This window comes from Schistocerca americana, chromosome 1 (assembly GCF_021461395.2).
Source record: "Schistocerca americana isolate TAMUIC-IGC-003095 chromosome 1, iqSchAmer2.1, whole genome shotgun sequence".
Lineage (NCBI taxonomy): Eukaryota > Metazoa > Arthropoda > Insecta > Orthoptera > Acrididae > Schistocerca > Schistocerca americana.
The window spans coordinates 550,429,955-550,452,761 of NC_060119.1; the positions used below are offsets into that span (position 1 = coordinate 550,429,955).

At 44.4% G+C, this 22,807-nt stretch overlaps 1 protein-coding gene across 2 annotated transcripts in view; it reads right to left on the reverse strand.

Annotated features, from left to right (window-relative positions):
* Window positions 1-22,807, reverse strand: part of LOC124606001 (U7 snRNA-associated Sm-like protein LSm10) — a 53,617-nt gene that overhangs the window by 27,815 nt on the left and 2,995 nt on the right. For both annotated transcript variants that reach the window (XM_047137967.1, XM_047137973.1), the window contains exon 2: window positions 1,143-1,260. In XM_047137967.1, the coding sequence (XP_046993923.1) occupies window positions 1,143-1,260 (118 nt within the window). The remainder of the gene's footprint in view (window positions 1-1,142; window positions 1,261-22,807) is intronic.

Genomic DNA, 22,807 nt, shown 5'->3' on the forward strand with positions numbered 1-22,807 from the left:
AGGATAAGACTGTGACAGGACTGGACTAAGGGGTGCTGCATGTGTGGATATAGCAGGTCTTGCACCTGGCACAGCGATATTCCTGTGACAAGGGGTTGGGATTGGAAATGGCATAGGGATGGACTAGGATGTTGTGTTCGTTGGATGAACGACAGAATGCCACTTCAGGAGCATGGGAAGGATCTTGTATGATGTCGCTCATTTAAGAGGATGATGAGTGATAATCAGAGCCCTAGGCAAAGGATATGGTTCAATGGTTCACGTGCAGGGTGATATTGGGTGATTAAAGGAGTGCTGCTTTGTAGCTGATTCCTGGGGGGTGGTGGTAAGATTGGGATGTATGAGGCTATGGCATGGGAAACATGTTTGTGGACTGGATTTGGAGGGCACTGTCAGTCTATGATGGCCTTCAGCGTACTGAGCAAGAGAGTTCTCGTCACTGCAGATATGCCATACATGGGTGGCTAGGCTGTGTAGGAGGGATTTTTTCCTTCACAACTTGAGCCATCTGGATCCTTCCCTCCACCACCACCTTATCTGAACTAAATAGATGTGAGTTATCATTACAACAAATTCTCTGCTTCCATAATCACCCTGGCTAACCTGAGGTAACCTGATGTCCCCCCAAACCTCCACCCAAAAGTTTCCCCTTCTTCAATCCTATTACCTGCTCTCAATTCATATCCGCAAGTCACCTTTAGCATGTGCTGCATCCCACTAGCCATTACCATTGTGCCAGTCCGCATACCCACCACCCTTCCCTCCCACATTCTTAGCCAGTAAACTGCCACCTCCCACCAAAATGCTAGCCACCCACCACCAGTCCCTTTCCCTGCCTCACCCACCGCAATCTCTCCATCTGCCAAAAAACAGCAAACAGCATTGGTAGAATTAGTTCAGCTGGCACCATGTAGGGGCACAAGTGCAGGTATGCACGAGTGTGTGTGTGTGTGTGTGTGTGTGTGTGTGTGTGTGTGACTTTAGCTCATCGAAGGATAACTTCTGAAAAACTCCAAAACGTAACAAGTTTTATTTCCTTTGTGTGTGCCTGTCGATAATTGTGATTATATACAGGCCTAGGTTCCATAAAATACAATTAGCATGAACACCAGAAAAACTAAATAATATATTAGTTATCTCACCTCTTCTGGTATATGGAAGTATCGTATCTGCCTATTCATTAGGAAAAATGACTCAAACAAATAATGTTGTCCTCTTGGATTTGTAAATATAGCATCAGACATTGTAACATTCATATACCTGGAATCAAAACCAAATTATAAAAATGTTTTAGTCCAATGTCCAAATAAATAATCATTCTTATAGCAAGATTTGCTCCTAAATTCAATAGGTATTTGTCCACTTACGTGGTGGTGATTACACCTTATGTGCATTCAACGGTAATTTGAGAAGCTACTTACAGTTTTTAATATTAAGCAAGAGTGGGTGAAGCAATTAAAAGTAAAAGAAAATTACAACTACGATACTAACATCAATTGTACTTCAATAAGTATGCATTAGCAGGAATGTATGCTCACACATAGTGCTTATGATAAAAGTCGTGTCTCAGCTGGGAGAAATGGGAGTTCATTCAACAACATAACAAACACCAGATTGGTCTCTCAACCATTTAACATCAAAATTTAATCCACAGATACACCAAGAGTTATTGAAAAAAAGAACAAGGGATCTCTCTTTCATGAAATGAAACATAATCCATTAAAATTTGGTTTGTTGGTTTAAAATAGGGGGAAGGGACCAAACAGCCACGTCTTCAGTCCCTTGTTCCGAATAAAACAATGCCACAAGGGTGAGAATAAAACAAGCAAGACTAACAACACAAAATGAAGAGAAAGAAAAAACCACAAGAAAAACAGAAGGGCAACAAACACTTAAATTGCAAAGAGGGGAGAAGAAAACCACAGAAACACAAGAAACAGGTAGAAGAGATTAAAATTACAAAACAGATTACCATGGCTGATAACCATGAGAATAAAAAGGAAAATCCAGCCACTCTGCAACACATTAAAACCTCCACCATAAAAGCGCTAGGGTGAAGGAGACAGGGGCAAATCACATGTGCTAAAACCCACCCTCATGAAAAAAACGTAAAACTAGGAGTTGTCAGATAAAATAAGTGGCAACAAGTCTGGTAACCGAAGATTTTGTCGCAGGGCAGTCAAAGTGGGACAGTGCGCCTGAATGTGGGCCATTGTCAACTGGGCGCTGCATCAACGCTGAGGCAGGTCTTCACGGCGCACGAGGTAGCTGTGGGACACCCAAGCATGGCCAATGTGGAATCGGCAGAGAACAACAGAGTCCCTGCGAGAGACCTGCATGGAGGACTGCCACACATTTATAGTCTCCTTAATGGCACGCAGTTTTTTGTGCGTACTGAGACTGTGCCATTCCGTCTCCCAAAGCCGAAAAAACTTGTGACGTAAAAACAAACACAGGTCAGTTATTGGAATGGTGATCTCCATAAACTGTTTCCGTGTAACCTGTTTGGCCAGCCTGTCAGCAAGTTCATTTCCTGGGATTCCGATGTGTCCTGGGGTCCACACAAACACCACTGAATGACTGGACCATTCCAGGGCACAGATGGACTCCTGGACGGTCGCTACCAAAGGATGATGAAGGTAGCACTGGTCGGTAGCTTGTACGCTGCTCAAGGAGTCAATACACAGAAGAACAGATGTTCTCAAGAGCACGAGATACAGCCACCAGCTCTGCAGTGAAAACACTGCAGCCATTGGGCAAGGAATGCTGTTCAATATGTCCTCCATGGACATACGCAAAGCCGACGTGACCATCAGCCATTGAGCCATCAGTGTAAATCACTTCATGCCCTCGGTACATGTCAAGAATTGAGATGAAGTGACAGCGGAGAGCCGCGGGGTTAACCGAGTCCTTTGGGCCTTGTGAAAGGTCCAGGCAAAGCCACAGCCTAAGTGTACACCATGGAGGTGTATGCAACTGGACCTCGAGTATAGGTAGTAAAGGCAAAGACTCCAGTTCAGACAGAAGGGACTGGATGCGAACTGCAATTCTAAGCCCTGACCTGGGCCGCCTATGTGGGAGATGAACTGCCTTGGGTGGGAAAAGGAGATGGTAATTCGGATGCGCAGGAGAACTACGAACATGTGCAACATAGCTGACGAGCAGTTGTGCACGCCTGACCTGCAATGGAGGAACTCCAGCCTCCACAAGGACGCTGGTCACCGGACTCGTCCTAAAAGCTCCAATCGCTAGTCGAACACCACAGTAGTGCACTGGATCAAGTAAACACAATGCTGACGGCGCCGCCGAACCATAAACCAGACTCCCATGGTCAAGGCGGGATTGAACAAGGGCTCTGTGCATATGCAGCAGTGTAGAGCAATCTGCACCCCAGCTGGTGTTGTTCAGGCCGTGGAGGGCATTGAGGTGCTGCCAGCACTTCCCCTTAAGCTGACAAAATACGTCTCCATTACAGTGAGGGGATCATCAGTAAGGTAAGGTTCTGGTTCTGGATGAAAGGTACGACGCCAACAGAAGTGCATAAAACACAACTTTGCAACCCAAAACTGGAAACTCTGGGCTAGATCCCATGACTGTGCCTTGTGGATGGCTCCCTGTAGGCACCACTCAGCAACACCAGTACTGGTGGAGCAGTACAAAATGCAGAAGTCGTCTGCATACAGAGAGGGTAAGATGGATGGCCCTACAGCTGCAGCTAGACCATTAATGGCCACTAAAAATAGAGAGACACTCAATACAGAGCCCTGTGGGACCCCATTCTCCTGGATATGGGGGGGAACTATGGGAGGCACCAACTTGGACACGGAATGTATGAAGCGACAGGAAATTCTCGATAAAAATCGGGAGCGGGCCTCGTGTACGCCACTCATATTATGTGCCACGGATATGATGTCGCCAGGTTGTGCCATACGCTTTTCGTAAATCGAAAAAGACGGTAACAGGATGTTGGCATCTGGAAAAGGCTGTTCAGACAGCAGACTCGAGGGACACGAGATTATCAGTGGTAGACCAACACAGGTGGAAGCCGCCCTGCAAGGAGCCAGTAGGCCACGTGCCTCCAGGACCCAACCGAACTGCCGACACACCATACGTTACAGCAGTTTCCAAAGAGTGATGGCGAGGCTGATGGGCCAATAGCTATTCTCATCAAGTGGGTTTTTGCGCAGAGGTGCTAACATAGTGCACAGCAAAGTGGTCTGCAATCACGTTTGTGTTGGTAGATAACACGCCATTTATGTTAACACCAGGAACAACTGTTGGGGTCTGGTACCCAAAAACTTGTTTGATCTTTGCACAGACTTGGGAAGGTGGTGTCATTAAAATTTGGTGACACCCAAGACAGACAACATAACCTCCTCACAGTGTTGAGAGTGCCCTCAAAATAGGAAAGCCTTGGCTTTGTGAACAATGTCCTATGTGACACCAGGTTCACCTTATCACACACTATGCTATGTAGGGGAAGTTAACAATGGAAAATTGTGGATGGAATATCAAGAATGGAAGGGATAGATTGCTACTCACCACATAAAGGAAGCACTGAGTCCCAGACAGTCACAATGAAAAAAGACTGCTAAAATATTTAAGCTTTTGGACAAAGTTATTCTTTCAAAGTAGGAAAGACACACATTCACTACTCTCAGACACACGGCCACTGTCTTCGGGTGCTGAGGCCAGATTGTGACTGCACTGCTGTGAGCAACAATATTTTGGGGTGGGCGATGGGGAAAGGAGGCAGCTTGAGATGAGGAATGAGAGATGGCAGGATAGGGGTCAGGGGTGCTAGTCCTGCTTGTGGGAGCATGTAGGAACGTGGTTAGAACAGGATAGCGCAGCCAGGCACAGTGTCAGGAGGCTGTGATAGGTGGTGGAGAAGAGGAGGAGAGTAGAGAAGGGGAAATTATTTAGGTGCATAGAAGCCTTGTGTAGAACTGGAGTGGGAGCAGGGAAGGGGCTGAGTAGACAAAGGACTGGGACTAGCATGGGTTGAGGCCATGGGGTTTGCGGGAACAATCCAGATGGCACAGGCTGTGAAGCAATCATTATAGTTAAGTACTTCATGTTGGACACCACGTTCAACAATTACGTAGTCCAGGTATCAATTGACCACAGTTTGATGGTGTTAGTTGCCATGCCCACAGAATTTGTAGCTTAGTCGCTAGATCATTTGGCTGCTTTCAGAGATGGCCTTCCTTTGATGGGGCTGGAAATGCCTGTTTGATGATGATTGTTTTGTGGGGTGCTCAACTGCGATCATCAGTACCTGTACATAGTTCCAATTTTTACACAGTCCAAGTTTTACATAGTCCAATATAGCCACTGGGACCAATGATGATGCTAACACAAACACCCAGTCCTCGTACAGAGAAAATCCACAACTCTGCCAGGACTCGAACCCGGGACCCCGTGTCTAGAGGTAGCAATGCTTGCCACTAGACCACGAGCTGTGGTCGTTGGAGAGGCCTGTGACAGGACTGGAGTATGTGGTGGTAGGTGGATGTATGCGACACGTCTTGCATCTAGGTTGATTGCAGGAATGAGCCATAAGGCAAGTGGTTGTGGTCAGGGGTGAAGTACGGATGAACAAGGGTATTATGTAAGTTCGGTGGACAGTAGAATACTATTGTGGAAGGAGTTTGGAGGATACTCCTCACACCACAGAAGAGCTAGAAGAAAGGCACAGGGAAATATGACTGGCTGACTACTTAACGAAAAACATAGGTAAGCCAGTCACCCTGTTAACACATTTAGGATATCTCCATAAAATTTTCGGAGACAAGTCTGACAGATTACAAAACCTTAGAACTAACCACATTCATTTCAATGCCACTTAAAATAGAGGCCAGATCTGCCACTGGCTTCTGGTCTGAAAATAAAACACAGTCTAGGAAAACGTGGCTCACAGTGATCTGCATGCCACAAGCACCACACATTGGAAGATCATTGCCCCCCATGTGAGAAGCATCAGAGGACTGTGGCCTACATGAAGACAAATGAGGAGGACCACATCCCATTTTCATGGCTGGAAGGATGCATGCCATGGCTGCATAGTGGGCTTCACTACACTCAGCTTCTTATCTGTCACTTCCATCCACTTGTCTTCCCATCAACACATGAGTCTGAACCTCAGCAGCAAGGAGACACCATGCACGGGGATGGCACGCTGAAAATAACTGTGGAACACAACACATCTCCTTGGCTGCAACATGTGCCCTTCCATTCGCTGCAATACCCATGTGACCTGGTATCCAGCAGAAAAACACCTCCTTCCCCAGCTATTATAGCTGGAGAGGGTGTTCTGGATATCCTGGACTGCTTTCTCTGCTGGGTATAAGTGTTGTAGAGAGTGAAGGGCACTCAGAACCAGAGCAGATAAGGAATTTAGCACTTGATGCACATCTCATCTACTCCAGTGCCCACAAGATCAGATATAATTCTGTGTCAAAGACAGTGAAATCTCAAGGCAGTCAGGCTTCAAGGACATGATCAGGGAAAACAACTGAGTAACCAATGGAGTCCTCCCATTTTGATCCATCCGTAAAGACAGTTACAATGTCATAAAGTACTGTGTTAAAAACATATGTAGGAATACAATCTTTCCTACACTGCACTAAATCTAAAAGTACTTTGGGCCTCTGCAGTAACCATGGTAGCAGGCAGTTAAAACCCTGGATTTGTGGTTGTATGTGCTCCATGCCAAGTGACTAGCACATGCCACATGCAGATTCCATACAGCCTTGTTACTTGACAATGATTGGAGAAAAGGCATTCCAGAGGCAGACGAGCAACAGCGTATTATGCAGATCATGTCACAGCTGTGAGGAACTTACACACCTGACACAGCACGAGGAGCTGCCGCTGGATGGTGAGTGGCGGTTCCCCATCCTCAGCACAGAGACTGGATACTGGCTGGTCTTGTAAGCACACATGGCCAGCCTAATCCCCTCCCCCCCCCCCCCCCCCCCCCCCCCCCCCCCCCCGCCCACAGTGGATGGTATCGATAATATTCAAGTAGGAAGGCCTCGCAGACCTGTACACAGTGCACTCACAGTCCAGCCGTGAACATACAAAAGCCCTACAAAACTGGAGCAGCCACACCTTGCCTACTCCCCCAAGATCTGTGGCTATGGCACCTTAAGATATTCAGTGACTACTGGGTTGTGGCTTTCAGGTCTCTCAGGTGCGTAAACCATGACAGTTTTGAATATAAAATTAGGACGAGAAATCTCACTGTAGAACAGTATCCCTCATATGCAAGTCAGGTAAATTAAAAATAGGGCGAGAATGATTAAAATAATTGAAAAACACACACACACACACACACACACACACACACACACACACTTATCTGCAGAAAACTGAAAACCCATCACTGTAGCCCACACCTCTAACCTCTGCACTGGAGTTGCAAATGATGAGTTGCTGTTGCAACACTGGAGGAGGAACAGACAACAGCAAAATCATCCACAAATGAGGTACACTGTCCGGGACTCCATACAGTAGACGTGATGCGGTTTATGGCTATGGCAAAGAGGGTAACACTTGAAACATTGCTATGAGGGACACCATTCTCATACTCAAAATGATCTGACAGTGTGTCACTAACTCTGGACCTAAAAAGTTGCCAAGACAGGAAAGACCATATGAAGGAGGGGAGGTGGCCACAAAAACCCCATTTATGCAGTTGTGGAAGAATACTGTGTCACCATGTAGTATTTTAAACTTTACTGATATGAAAGAATATGCCTACACTGTGATTTTTATGTAGGAAAGTGCTGAAAAGCTGCCTCCAGTAGGGTCAGGTTGTCAGCAGTGGACCGAAATCTACTGAATCAACACTGAGTGCTGCTGAGGAGTAGCCTGGTCAGACAACAGTTAACCATTCACTTCGAGGACTTTCCTACAAAGCTCATTAAGGCAATACTCCAGTAACTACTGGGCATGTGCGGCCCTTTCCTGGTTTGAGGTGAGGTATCAAAATTGCCTCTCTCCACGAGTTGAGGAAATGACCTATGTGCCATATCAAATTAAATGATTTGAGGAGGATTTCCTTTGACACTGCTGACCAGGTGAAGTATCATGAGCCTCAGACAGTGCAAATTCCAGCTCCCACATGGAGAAAGTGTAGTTGTAAGATGGTGTTTGGAGACAACCCTGTTTCAGCACTGCTGCTATTGGTAAAGAAGTTTACCAGGAATCCTCCTGATGGCTTCCCGTTCTTTTGTAGAACAAGTGGAATGGTTGATAGAGTCCAGGAATGCTTGCCATGAACTTTTTGTGCTCGCCTAAATTATGCATTGAGCTTTGGCTCTCGCGACCTGAAATGCTTTTGGTTCTCTGCTGTTGGGCGGTATTTAAACAGTTGAAGAGCCACACACCTGACCTGTATTGCTGAGTGGCACTCATCAGTCCACTAATGAACAGGTTGCCTCCTAAGATGACCCAAGGACTTCGGGATGGATACGTCAGCAGCATGATGGATCACTCATGTAATATGGTCCATCCATTCCTGGACACTGTCGCAGTGTTCAAAAAGAGCCACCTTGGTGAAAAGTGTCTAGTTATGTGGGGTGAGAAATGGTCACTGGAATGAAGGTTGTCAATGCCTTACCATTAAACAGAGTCTGCAATGCCTAGAGGGCTTAAAGAGAAGTCAATGGCTGAGAATAACCCAGTAGGAGCACAGAAATGAGTGGGAGTACCTGTGTTGAGGATGCACAGCTCATGAAATTAGACCTCGAGGGCATGTAGAGGTCAAGCCCCCCCAAGACATGATGGGCATTGAAGTCTCCAAGTACGAGAAATGGTGAGGGGATTTGTTCCATACAATCTGTAAGAGCCTCAGAGCCTGCTGCATCTTGCTGAAGTAGATACAGTGAGCAAACACTGATCCTCTGACACACATCAATTTCAGTGGCAACTGCTTGCAGGTCAGTTGCCAGGAAGAGAGCAGGTGTGGTGTGCATTATTGACAAAGACAGCAACTCCTCCCTTGGCTCTGTCCCTAGTCAGGTCATGCTTCTAGTGAAGGGTATAGCCCCATGGCATTCTCGGGATGAGGTTGCATGGATGCCATTGCAATTGATACAGCAGGGAGAAGGAGGTGGCCAATCACCCTCGTGAGCATCTGTACCACAAGTATTGCATTGAAACAATGGGGTCATACACACCCACGTCAAAAGAATGGAACATGTAAACAGAGAGGAATTAAAAAATGACTAAACATCAATCCCAATTGACATACGAGAGGACAGTTAAAAACAGGGACATGGAGAAAGGACTAGTAAATACACCACATGGAAATGGAGGTCCAAAACTAAAAATTTAATGGCCTTTGCCATATTACTTTGACGGATAAAAAGTAAAACATGGTTGATAGCCCACCCATCATTTGCTCAATTGGCCGATAACTCAGATGGAAAACCGTAGCAGGAACGTAAATGGTTAAAAAATGGACATTCCGCCAGGAAGTGGTGGGCAGTTAAAACTGGGCCACTATGGGTACACTGTGGTTGGGGAGCACCACTTATCAAATGATGATGGCTAACAAGGCAGTGCCCAATACACGACCTAGTTAAAATGACCTCCTCCCGATGGAAGGACCAAGAGGAGGTCGTCCAAGCCGCTGGCAGAGGCTTGCTAAATCTGAGCTTATTCCCATGAAGGGAGGACCAATGGCTATGCCAAAGGGACACCACCTCCTGACAGACGGGAGCACAGAGATCACTGGAGGGAGTATAAGAACTATTGGGCTGAGGTACAAAGACTGCAGCCTTGGCAGCAGCATCAGCAGCCTCATTTCCTGACATACTGACATGACCAGAAAACCACATAAATTGCACACTGGCTCCACCAAGAGTGAGCAAGTGACACTTTTCCTGGACCTGTTGCACTAAGGGATGGGCGGTGTACAGCACACATAGACTTTGAAGGGCGCTGAGAGAGTCTGAGCAGATGACTCAATTGAAAAGTCAGTGTCGCCGGATGTACTCCGTGGCCTGGTACAGGGCGAAGAGCTCAGCTGTAAATACTGAGCAGTGTGCCAGAAGCCGATATCTAAAGACATAGGAGCAAATGGCAAAGGCACACCCTACACCACAGTCAGTCCAAGAGCCATCAGTGTACACAAAGGTACCATCATGAAACCCCATGCAAAGGTTGTGAAACTGAGGGCGATAGAGCGAGGATGGTGTAGTGCCCTTAGGATGTGAATGAAGGCCAAGGTTAACAAGGGCTGCTTCATGAAGCCAAGGTGGTGAAGGGTTCACACTCACTGGGAAAGTTGCAGGTAGTGTGAAGTTAAGCTGCCGAAGCAAGTGCCGAAAACGAACTCCAGGAGGTAACAGAGAAGAGGGATGCGCCCCATACTGGTAATCAACAGAACCATCGAAGATGGAGATATAGGATGGGTGGCCACACATGGCAGGCAAAACAGCATGTATACCTACTGAGGAGGAAGTCACAGCAGGAGGACAGTGGTAGTTCAGCAGCTTCAGCAAACAGACTCGCACCTTTGCTAATGTAAAAGGAACCAGTGGCCACACGGGTGCCATGATGGTGGATATTGTTGAGATTTCGTAATAGGGATGGATGTGCAGATGCATAAACAAAGCAGCCATAGTCGAGTTTCGAACAGACAAGGAACCGGTACAAATGGAGGAGGGTGATTTGATCGGCACCCCAGGAAATACCACTGAGGACACACAGGACATTGAGGGACAGCGTACAGCGAGCTGCCAGGTAAGACATGGGAGGACCAAGACAGTTTCCTATCGAGCACGAGCCCCAGGAATTTTGTAGTTTCAATGAACGGAACGGCAATGGGTCCAAGATGTGAAGATGGTGGGAGAAATCATTTGCACTGCCAGATATTCATACAGACAGTTTTGTCAGTGTAAAACGAAAGCCATTGTCAATGATCCAGGAGTAAAGACAATAAAGACGTAGCTGAAGATGCCACTCAGTGAGACAGGTCCATGCAGAGCTGCAATAGACGGCAAAATTGTCAACAAAAAGGGAGCCAGAGATGCCCAATGGGAGAGAGGCCACTGCAGGGTTAATGGCGATAGCAAAGAGGACGACACTCAGGATGGATCCTGGGGCACACCGTTTTCCTGGATAAAGGTATTCAGCAAGGCAGAACCCACATGCACCTTGAAAACTCAGTCTCTTAAAAATTACTGAAGGGTACAGGGCAGGCAGCCACAGAAGCCCCATGTGTAAACAGTATGGAGGATACTAGTTCTCCAGCAGGTGTCGTAGGCTTTCTCCAAATCAAAAAACATGGCCACAATCTGGGATTTCTGTAGAAGACCATTCATGACATGGTGGACAAAATACCGAGATGGACAACTGCAGAACGCCGCGCTCGAAAACCACACTGTGCAGTCGTTAGTGAATTGCGAGACTCTAGCCACTATACCAGACGAGTATGACTCATACGTTACATCACCTTGCAAACACAGCTGGTGAGAGAGATGAAGCGGTACTAGAAGGAAGGTTTTTGTCCTTACTAGGCTTAGGTATGAGTATGATGGTGACTTCACGCCAATATCCAGGAAATGTTCCCTCTGCCCAGATGCAGTTATTTGTGTTAAGCAGAAAGTGCTTGCCCACAAGAGAAAGGTGCTGCAACATCTGAATGTGGACAGTGTCTGGCCCTGGGGCAGAGGATTAGGATGAACTGAGAGTACGATCTAGCTGCCTCATAGTGAAGGCGGCATTGTACCACTCATGATTCTGAGAAGAGAAGGGTATCACCCGAGCCGCCTCCGCTCGTTTCTGATGGAGGAAGGTGGGGTGACAGTTGGAAGAGCTCAAAATTCCTGCAAAATGGTGGCCCAAGCTGTTCGAGGCAGCAATAGGGTCCCGATAACATCATCTGCTCCTGTCAGGCCAGAAATTGGTGATGTATCTTGGTCCCAGGAAGCCATCAGAAGCTGGCCCACATGACAGAGGAAGGGGTGGAACTGTTAAAAGAACTGGTGAATGAAATAAAGCTAGCTTTTTTGCCATCTTGAAGAACGCGAAGCCACTCTGCACGCATCTGTTTATAATGAATGCAGCTTGCCATCGGACAATGACGATTAAAAATGCGGGGAGCACATCTCCATATGCGAATTGCATCGTGGCATGCCACAGTCCACCAAGGGACTGGGAAACGGCATGGTAAAGAGAAAGTGTGAGGAATGGAAGGTTCTGTAGCAGTAAGGATCAAGTCTACATCTAAATCTTCATCTGCATCTATGTGCTTAGTCTGCTAGCCACAATAAAGTGCCTGGCAGACGGTTCAATGAACCACCTTCAAGCTATCTCTCTACTGTTCCACACTCGAATGGTACACGGGAAAAATGAGCACTAAAATTTTTCTGTGCGAGCCCTGATTTCTCTTATTTTACCGTGACAATCATTTCTCCATATGTAGATGGCTGCCAACAGAATGTTTTCACAATCAGAGGAGAAAACTGGTGAGTGAAATTTCATGAGAAGATCCTGTCGCAACAAAAAAACACCTTTGTTTTAATGATTGCCACTCCAATTCACATATACACTTGTCTTTATTCATGGTCAATTGCCACTTTTCGCACCATACAGGTATCTTATCTGAATCATTTTGCAATTCATTTTGGTCATCTGATGACTTCACAAGATGTTAAATGACAGCACCATCTGCAAACAATCTAAGACAGCTACTCAGATTGTCTCCTATGTCATTAATATAGATCAGGAACAATGGAGGGCCTATAACACTACATTGGGGAATGCCAGATAATACTTCTGTTTCACTCAAGAGGACTTTCCATCTATTACTACAAACTGTGACCTTTCTGACAGGAAATCACGAATCCAGTCACACAACTGAGGCGATAGTCCATAGGCTCGCAGTTTGGTTAGAAGACTCTTGTGAGGAACAGTGTCGAAAGCCTTCTGGAAATCTAAAAATATGGAATCAATTTTACATCCCCTGTCGATAGCACTTATTACTTCATGAGTATAAAGAGCTACTTTTGTTTCAGAAGAACGATATTTTCTGAATCCGTGCTGTGTGTCAATAAATGTCTTTTTTTTGTTTTTATTTTATTTTATTTTATTTGAGGTACTTCATAATGTTCGAATACAGTATATGTTCCAAAACCCTACTGCAACTCGACGTTAGTGATGTGGGCCAGTAATTCAGTGGATTACTCCTACTTCCCTTTTTGGGTATTGGTGTGACTTGAGTGATTTTCCAGTCTTTAGGTACGGATCTAACTGTGAGCGAGCGGATGTATATAATTGCTAAATATGGAGCTATTGTATCAGCACACTCTGAAAGGAACCTGAATGGTATACAATCTGGACCGGAGGCCTTGGCTTTATTAAGTAATTTAAGCTGTTTTGCTACACCGAGGATATCTACTTCTATGTTTCTCATCTTGGCAGACGTTCTTGACTGGAATTCAGGACTATTTACTTTGTCTTCTTTGGTGAAGGTGGTTTGGAAAACCGTGTTTAATAACTCTCCTTTAGTGGCACTGACATCAGTGACTTCGCCATTGTTATTGTGCAGTGAAGGTATTGATTGCGTCTTGCCACTGGTGTGCTTTATGTAAGTCCAGAATCTCTTTGGGTTTTCTGCCAGATTCAGAGACAGAATTTTGTTGTGGAAATTATTAAAAGCATCATTGGGGAATGCACTATATTTTGAACTTCTGGAAAACTTTGCCATCTTGGAACTTTTGCGTTCTTTTAAATTTGGCATGCTTTTTTCGTTGCTTCTGCAACAGTGATCTCACCCGTTTTGTGTACCATGGGGGATCAGTACAATAACTTATTAATTTATAAGGTATATATCTCTCAAATGCTGTTGACACTATCACTTTGAAATCATTCCACAGCTTTCCTACGCTTACATGATCAGATCGGAAGAAGTGAAGACTGTCTTTTAGAAAGGTATTAAGAGCATTTTTATCAGCGTTTTTAAAGAGATATACTTTGCGTTTCTTTTTGATGGTTTTAGGTGTTACGGTATTCAACCTATCAGCAACTGCTTTGTGGTCATTAATCCCTGTGTCTGTCATGATACTCACTATTTGCCCAGGTTTATTTGCTGCTAAAAGGTCAAATATGCTCTCACAGCCATTTACGCTTCGAGTGGGCTCATGAACTAACTGTTCCAAATAATTTTCTGAGAAAGCATTCAGTACAATTTCAGATGATGTTTTATGCCTGCCACCGGCTTTAAATGTTAAATTTTTCCAGTATATCGAGGGTAGATTGCAGTCACCTCTGAGTATAATTGTATGAGTGGGGTACCTATTTGAAATGAGACTCAAGTTTTCTTTGAACTGTTCAGCAACTATATCTTCCGAGTCTGGGGGTCAGTAAAACGATCCAATTAATAGTTTAGTGTCCGATTGTCAAGTATAACCTCTACCCATACTATTTCAAACAAACTATCTACTTCAATTCCACTACAATGCAAACTACTTCTGACAGCAATAAATACTCCACCACCAACTGTATTTAATCTATCCTTTCTGAACACTGTTAGATAGTTCGAAAAAAATTTGGTTGAGGTTATTTTCGGCTTTAGCCAGCTTTCTCTCTACCTATAACTATTTGAGTTTCAGTACTTTCTATTAGGGCTTGGAGCTCTGGTTCTTTCACAACACAGCTACAACAGTTTACATCTACAATATTGATCGTTTCTACAACTACCTTACTGTTTTGACTGCCCCTTTTAGACGGATGCCCTTTCTGTGGTTTCCTGAGACCACCTAACCTAAAAAACTGCCCAGTCCCTTCCACACAGCCCCCGCTACCATGTAGCCACTTCCTGTGTGTAGTGGACTCCTGACCTATTAAGCGGAACCTGGAAACAAACCACCCAATGGCACAAGTCAAGGAATCTGCAACCTATATGGTCACAGAACCGCCTGAGCCTCTGATTCAGAGCCTCCACTCGGCTCTGCACCAAAGGACCACAGTCAGTTGTATCGATGGTGCTGAAGATGGTGAGCTCCGCCTTAATCTCCCAAGCGAGACTAGCATTCTTTAGCATTTTCGCTAGCCACGAAATGCACACTGGCTTCTTTTCCCTCCTTGGCAGCCATATTCCTAAGGGTCCCCATTACTTACCTAACAGAGCTCCCAGCTACCAGCAAATACACCCTCTGTGAATGCCCAGACCTTGCGAGTCGAGAAGCTTCCTCTTGAACACTGTGGACAGCTGCATCCAGCTTAGTGATATCATCAGCCACAGATAACGGCTGAAACCTGTTCATCAACCAGGGAGGCCCTACAATTGGCTCCTCAGAAAGTCTTTTGCTGCGTGCCAGACTTTAGAATGATCTCCCACTTGACCACGGGTGAATGGTCAACCTCAGTGCAGGCAGTACTCGAGGCGAATATAGCAGTGAACCGATCGGGGGACACATGGGACATGCTCGACATCCCTCACATCCCCACGCTCGTAAAAATATATAACAAATGAACGGTGTACTCACCTTATTAGGAACATGAGGTGCTCTGTCTCTGACAGACTATCCAACACCATCTGTGAGATTATTCCACCTGGTCATCACAACTGGGGAAATCTAGTTCTCTGAAGGTCGCCAGGGAGGAATAAAGCTGCTAGTCAGCCTTAGAAAGCTGCCATTTGGGTGTGCACACAGGTGGGGTAGGAGTCAGCAAACGGATAGCACATGAGAACTGGTCACTCAAGTAAGTGTCAGAAAGAACAGACCACTCAAGACAATGGGCAAGCTGGGCAGTGCAGAACAATAGGTCCAAATGGAAATAGGTGTACAAGGAATTGGAAAGGAAAATGGGTGCTCCAGTGTTAAGGCAGAAGAGGTTAAGTTGGTTAAGAATGTCATCTAAGAGGGCACATCTCTGACAGGTTCTGGGAGATCCCCAAAGGGAATAATGTACATTAAAGTCACCGAGTAGCAGAAATGGGGGAGGTAGCCGCCCAATAAACTGAAGAAAGTCTGCCCTGGAGACAGTGAATGACGGAGGGATATAAATGGTACAGAGAGAAAAAGTCGGGGAGTGTGGGTGGGTGGGGGGCGGGGGGGGAGGTGGAAGGGGGACGAGGGGGGGAAAGGCCAACTGCAACAGCTTGAAGATGGGTAGTCAGGGAGATGGGTTGACTACGTAAGTCATCCTGTATCAGCAGCATGATGCCCCCATGAGATGGAATGCTGACCTCAGGGGGAAGGTCAAAAACTGGGAAGAAATGTGAAAGTTCAAAGCGGTCATAAGGACGCAATTTCGTTTCCTGAAGGCAGAGTATCAGGCGACACTGCGATGCTAAAAGTAGCTGTAAACCCTCTTTGTGAGACCAAAGGCCATGAACATTCCACTGGAGGAGAGCCATGATGAGGAAGAGATGAAGGCCTGACAGCCTGCAAAGAGTCGCTGCCACAGGGCACAAAGCATGAGGATCGTGCTCCATGGGGTCCACAGAAACATCGGTTTGCTTGTGCTGTCGGTCTGTGGAGTCCAATGCAGAAAAATGGTTGGTGGTGCACCCCCCTGACATGGAGGCTGGCTGGGCTAACGTATCACATGGTAACACCATCGAAGAGGATCTTTGAGTTGGTAAAGGAGAAGACCATTTGCCTTTGGTGGACTTCCTCGAGCCTTTTTGGTTAGCAGAGGAAGACTCGGGTATTGTTTGGCTGGAGGGACATAGGAAGTCTTTACGGGACTACTCCTTCTGCCCTACCACTTGTGTAGCTGGTGGCTTTGCCCTTCGAGGCAAGAGTTTGATGGCTTGTTGCACAGCTGGACGGGAGGTTGGCGATGCTGCCTTCACACTGGGCAATTTCACAACCTCAGAGCTGAATTTGAGGTTGCATGTCTGCACGGCCATGTCCTTCACGGAGTGAAGGGTAACAGAACTATAGGTGCTAGAAGGGAGAACACAGGGTCTGTAACTAGCCAATAACTTATGAGCAACTGGGTAAGGCACTTTTTCCTTTACTCAGATTCTTGAACAGCCCACTCATGAAGATACATGCGACAATCCTGAGAGGAGGCAGCATGGCCACTGTTGCAGTTGACACAGGAGGGAGAAGGAGGCAGGCAATCACCCCCATGCGCATACCTACCACAGGTTACACATTTGGCTGGGTGGCAGCAAGCCATTCTATGGTGGTTGAAACGATCACACTGGTAGTAGCGCATTGGGTTTGGAATGTACAGTCAGACTGTGATAATTTCATAGCCTGCTTTGATCTTGGATGGAAGCACCGCTCTATCAAAGTGAGAAAAAGCGTGCGGGTGGGCACTAAGGAGGAATCTACCTTTTTTATCACCCGATGGATGGCAATGACACCCTGATCAGAGAGGTATGACTGGATTTCAGCCCCAGTCAGAGCATCGAGTAGCCTATTGTAAATAACACCATGGGAAGAATTCAGAGTTTGGTGGGCCTCAGTATGAACCGGGCAGCCGCGGAGAAGCGACATGGCAAGAAGTAGTCTCCAAAAGCAAAGAACCATTCTGTAAATGAGAGCAAGATTTCATAGGGCTGGCAATTGCATCAACACCTTCCTGAATAACAAACCAATCTACTGTTGTGAAGGACCGACCGTCTTCAGTACGTTAGACAACGAGGAACTGTGATGCAGCTGGAAGGGTCTTTGAATCATTAACCTCATTACATTTACATTTTGTAGATGTTGACTGTGAAGACGACTGGCTCATTGCGAGAAAATCCCCCATGATTGCCAGCGTCTCCAATGGCGTGCTCCTTCCAACTGGGGGCCCCCTTCACAAGGGGACGCACTCACCTTAGGTGATTGTTCACACCTCAGGTCACATCTCCCAATCACCTGACAGGAGGACCAATCAACAATTTGGAAAGGTTGCAGGAAAGGTTGCAGCTCAGGCAGTTACCCCTCTCTGGGACTGGCCTGTACCAGGGGGTATGTGCGAACTCTACCTGTCGACCCAGGGCTGAGAATTACGCATTACCTAGTCACCTGTTACATGTCAGATGCATGGGCTGACCTTCAGGAGCACACAGGGAGGAAGAAGAAAAAGAGGAATCTCGAATTCCGAAGCAGAGGAACAAGAGGTGAAGGGAAACAAAGAAAGGAAAAGGGAATGAAAAACAGTGGTGAGACTGTTCTTATGTCATCAACAGACAATGCGGAACATTCCCAATAACATCCCAGACATGTTCCCCAGGGGAGGGAGGGAAGGATAGACATGCACCCAGAAGAGAAAAGATGCTGCAATGGCTGGGGCCCCATGGTAGTCAAGCACGAACCTGCCAAAGAGTGGGGCACTCCCTGGGGGGCCATTCGAGCGTGGTTGTAATGTGGACACAGGTAGCAGCACATTGGCTTTGGAATGTACAGTCGACCCTTGATGACTTCATAGCCTGCTTTGATCTCTGATGGAAGCACTATCCTATCACTTGTGAGGAAAAAAATGTGTTTAGGTACTAAGGTTGCATCAATCTTATTATTACCTGATGGACTGCAGTGACACCCTGAACACAGAGGTAAGTTTTGACTCCACCCTTGCTCAGACCATTGAGCTACATAGTATAAATAACATCATGAGAAAAATTCAGCGATCAATGAGCCTCAACACAAAGGGCATAGCTTTAAAGGAGCAAAGTTACAAGCAGTTGTTGGGTTTAAGAATCACTATTAGTCTCCTAAAGCAGAGCACCGTAAATGAGAGCACGATTACAAAGGGCCAGCAATTTCATCAACACCTCTCTGAATTATAAATGGATTAACCATAGTAAAGGACTAACCTCCTCCATCATGTGATACCACGAGGAGCAGAGGTGCAGCTGGGAGAGTCTTTGAATCTTTAGTCTTATTCTTTTTACACTTAGTAGACGTAGGCTGAGATGACGATTGGTTCATTACGAGAAAATCCCCGACGATTGCTAGTGTTCTGATGGCACGATCATTCCAACTGGGAGCCCCCATCAGAGGTGGGCTCACCTGCCTTAGGTGATTGCTCACACCTGAGGACACACCTCCCAAACTCCTGACAGAGGGATCAGTTGGCAATTTGTGAAGATAACAGCTCATACAATCACCCCTCCCTGGGCCTCACCTGTGCCAGAGGGTATGTGCGAACCCTATCCGTTGACACAGATCTGGGAATTACGCATTACCCAGTCACCTGTTACACAGCAGAATGGGCCAGCCTTAATGAGCAGAGAGGGAGCAAGAAGAAACAAAGAGCAACCTCAAACACTGAAATGGAAGAAGTATAGGAGATGGAGAACGAAGAAAGAAAAATTCCTACTTTGATAATGTACATAAGTTCTGTCTAGACTTAGGGCTTTCTGATCACATCAAGTGAGATAAGATGGATCACACCATGTATAAAAATATCCAGTGAGAGGAAAAGGAAGCTACACAATCAGCTGAAGTACAACAAAGATCCTGATTTTGTAAAATATGTTAGGACTATTTTTAAGAAAGTTGTGAAAGCTTCAAAACAAATGGCAACAAATTAATTCTAGGGCAGAAAAATAAGGGCAGTATGGTCTGTGTTTAAGTCTGAATCAGGTTTCCGAAATCACAAACAAGACATTTCACAAATCAAACTTAAGGAAAAATCGGTTGTAAATCCAGTTCAAATATCTGAGTGCTTCAATGAATAATTCATAAATGTAGCCAAATCTGATTTAGACATAGCAAATTATGACCAGAAAGTAAAGAGTTTTGGGTCAAAAGGCAATACCAGTGAATGTCTCAAAAAATTCAACACAGTTTCAGCAAAATTTGTTCAAAACGTCATACTCTCCTTAAAAGACAAAAACTCTGCTGGGTGGAATGGGATACCCATCAAAGTAATTAACAAAGTTTACAACATAATAGCTCATCCTCTCTCTCTCTCTCTCTCTCTTTCTCTCATAATAAACATATCCTTTGAGAAAGGTTATTTCCTGATCTATTGAAATATGCAGAAGTAAAATCATCATTTGAAAATAGTTCAAAAGATGATATAGGAAATAATCGTCCCATTTCTATACTCCCTGTCATATCAAAACCATTTGAAAACATTGCTGCCTTTCAGATACAAAGCTTCATCACACCGAATGATATCATTTCACATAACCAATTTGGCTTCCAACACGACAAAAACACAGTATATGTGATAAATGAGTTTATTAAAAGAATTACTTCATCACTAGACAGGAAAGATAAGGTCACAGGAATATTCTGTGATTTTTACAAAAGCATTTGACTCTGTAAACCATGCCTTCATGCTTTTCAAACTCAACAGGTACAGAATAAGGGATATTGCTTTGAAATGGTTTGAATCATATCTCTTGAAGAGGAAACAAAGGGTTGTAATCACATCAAATGGAGCAGATTAATTCTCAGAGTGGAAAACTGTGTCACAAGGTGTTCCTCAAGGCGCCATCATTGGACCCATTTTGTCCCTGTTCTATGTAAATGACTTGCCTCTCAATATAAATACTCATTGCTGATTCTGCCCTAATTGAAAATGATAATTCTGACAATATACCACAGTGTCATGAATACATTAAGTAACTTGGAAACATGGTTCAGTTTAAATGGCTTAAGGGTAAACGTTTCAAAAACCCACATGAGGAGTTTTAAAACCAAACAGTCAAAAATTGAAGAAATCTGTATCACTCATAACAATCAAGAAATGGAAGAAACTGACTCAGTCAGGTTCCTGGGAACTTTGAGTTGGAATTCTCATATACAATATCTAGCTAATGAATGAACAACCTTGCATTTGCAGAGGAAATTTTACACTGTGCCACCAGGAAAATAGCATACTATAGCTACTTTCAATCTATTATTCAATATGGCATAATTTTTTGGGGAAACTCTGGAAATGTTACAAAAATTTTAAAGTTGCAAAAAAGAATGATTCGCAACATGTGCTCTGCACAGCCGAGGGCGTCATCTCGACCATTATTTAAAGACCTAAAAATATCAACTGCCTCCTCTTTATACATCTTTGAGGTGGTTCTTTTGCTATGCAGCAGAGCTGACCCATTAAAATAGAAAAAAATTTAAAAAAATGTTGAACACTCATACAACACAAGGCATAAAGAAAACTTCATGCTCACCTCGCATCACTTAAAATTGTGTGACATAATGCATATGAAGATAAATATTTCAAAAAGCATGTAACATGATTTTCTAATTGAACGATGCTGCTACTCTGTGGAGGATTTCATGAAGGACAAAGTGATACTTTGAGCTGGATCCCTAAAATGGAATAAAAATTTTGATAGTTATAGTACATGTAAATACTGTAAGTTTGACAAATTTTAAGTAAGTAAATTCTTGACAAAGTATTATTGTAAGTGTGACAACATTTCAAATAAGCTAATTGTAACCTTGACATGTCTCCTGTACATCAGACATTTGTTCTGAAACTGTGTATGTTGTGAGATGAAAAAAAAAAAAAAAAACGAAACACATTTCACATTGTCAAAATGTAGGGAAAGCTATCATTCAGTTCATCAAGTGGAAATATTCCCTTAATCCATACTGCATCTCACTGTAGTCATCCAAAAAGGATGTATTCCTGTATCCAACAGCTAACAGTTAGAGTGGAGATATCTCAGCCTAACACATCCTTTGTGAATAATAGTAACTCTAATATTTTCCATAAACACTGATAACAATATTGTTTCTGTTAAATACCGACTGTCCACTGTAACACACAAGATTACATCAGTCGTAAATTGTTTAAGCCACTCAAATATTTGAGAAGCTACTTTGTATAACAGTATCTCTGTTATTAGTTAATAGTACAGTGTGGCAGTGGATACCTATCAGAAATCGAGGACAGCAAAATAAACACATTCCTATTATTTGTAAAATATTGTTTGTACACCATGTGAAGCACATTTTGCACAAGACATGTTTACACCAATTACGGTGATGTTTTGTGTTCTGTCATCTCACTGAGTAATATCAAATTACATCTCTCAAAAATGTTATAGGGTCCTGCAAACAGACATAATTAACTCAGTTTATATTTATGTGCATCCATTCTTTTAAAACAGAGTAAAATGTCTTGGTTTCCAGTCACATGGGACTGTTTGATACGTGAGAAATTCTCAATAAATATGAGCTAAGAAAATACCTAGTTTCAGATTACGTTCTGTGTAAAGTCAAATAGGAGCTAAGTGAATTAAGCCAAGGTCTGGTACCTACCTCAATTATTAGTTTAAATTATTGTCCAGTACCACAGATGCTTATTTTACTACCAATTGTTTGACATTTCACTTCAAATTAACTACAATATCATTTCCTTGTATAAATATACTGTACATACACAGTGAGACCACAATCTGATTTAAATTTGAAAAAAAAAAAAGGGAAAAGAACCAAAGTTGTTGGTGCAGTAGTTGAGCAACTGGTCTCGTGTTCAGAATGACTGTAGTTAAAACACCTGTTGAAACACGCACATTTAAAATTTCCTTTGTTTCCGTAAATCACTCAAGGCAACACCAATACAATGCCTTTGGGAAGGACACTGCTTAATGTCATGTCAAATCTGAGTTTCTACATATACATCTAAACTCCACTGACAACTGCATGATTGAAGGTACCTCCCATGTACCAGGCTGGCTGATCCCTCTCCCAGACCCATTCACATATGGAGAATGGGAAGACTGACTGCCTCCTTGTCTCTGTGCATGCTGTAATTAATCTAATCTTGTCTCCAAAGTCCCTACAGGATTAACATGTACAGGATGGTTAAGTACATTCCTAATTTAAAGCTGATTCTTGAAACTTTGTAAGTAGGCTCTCAAGGGCTAGTT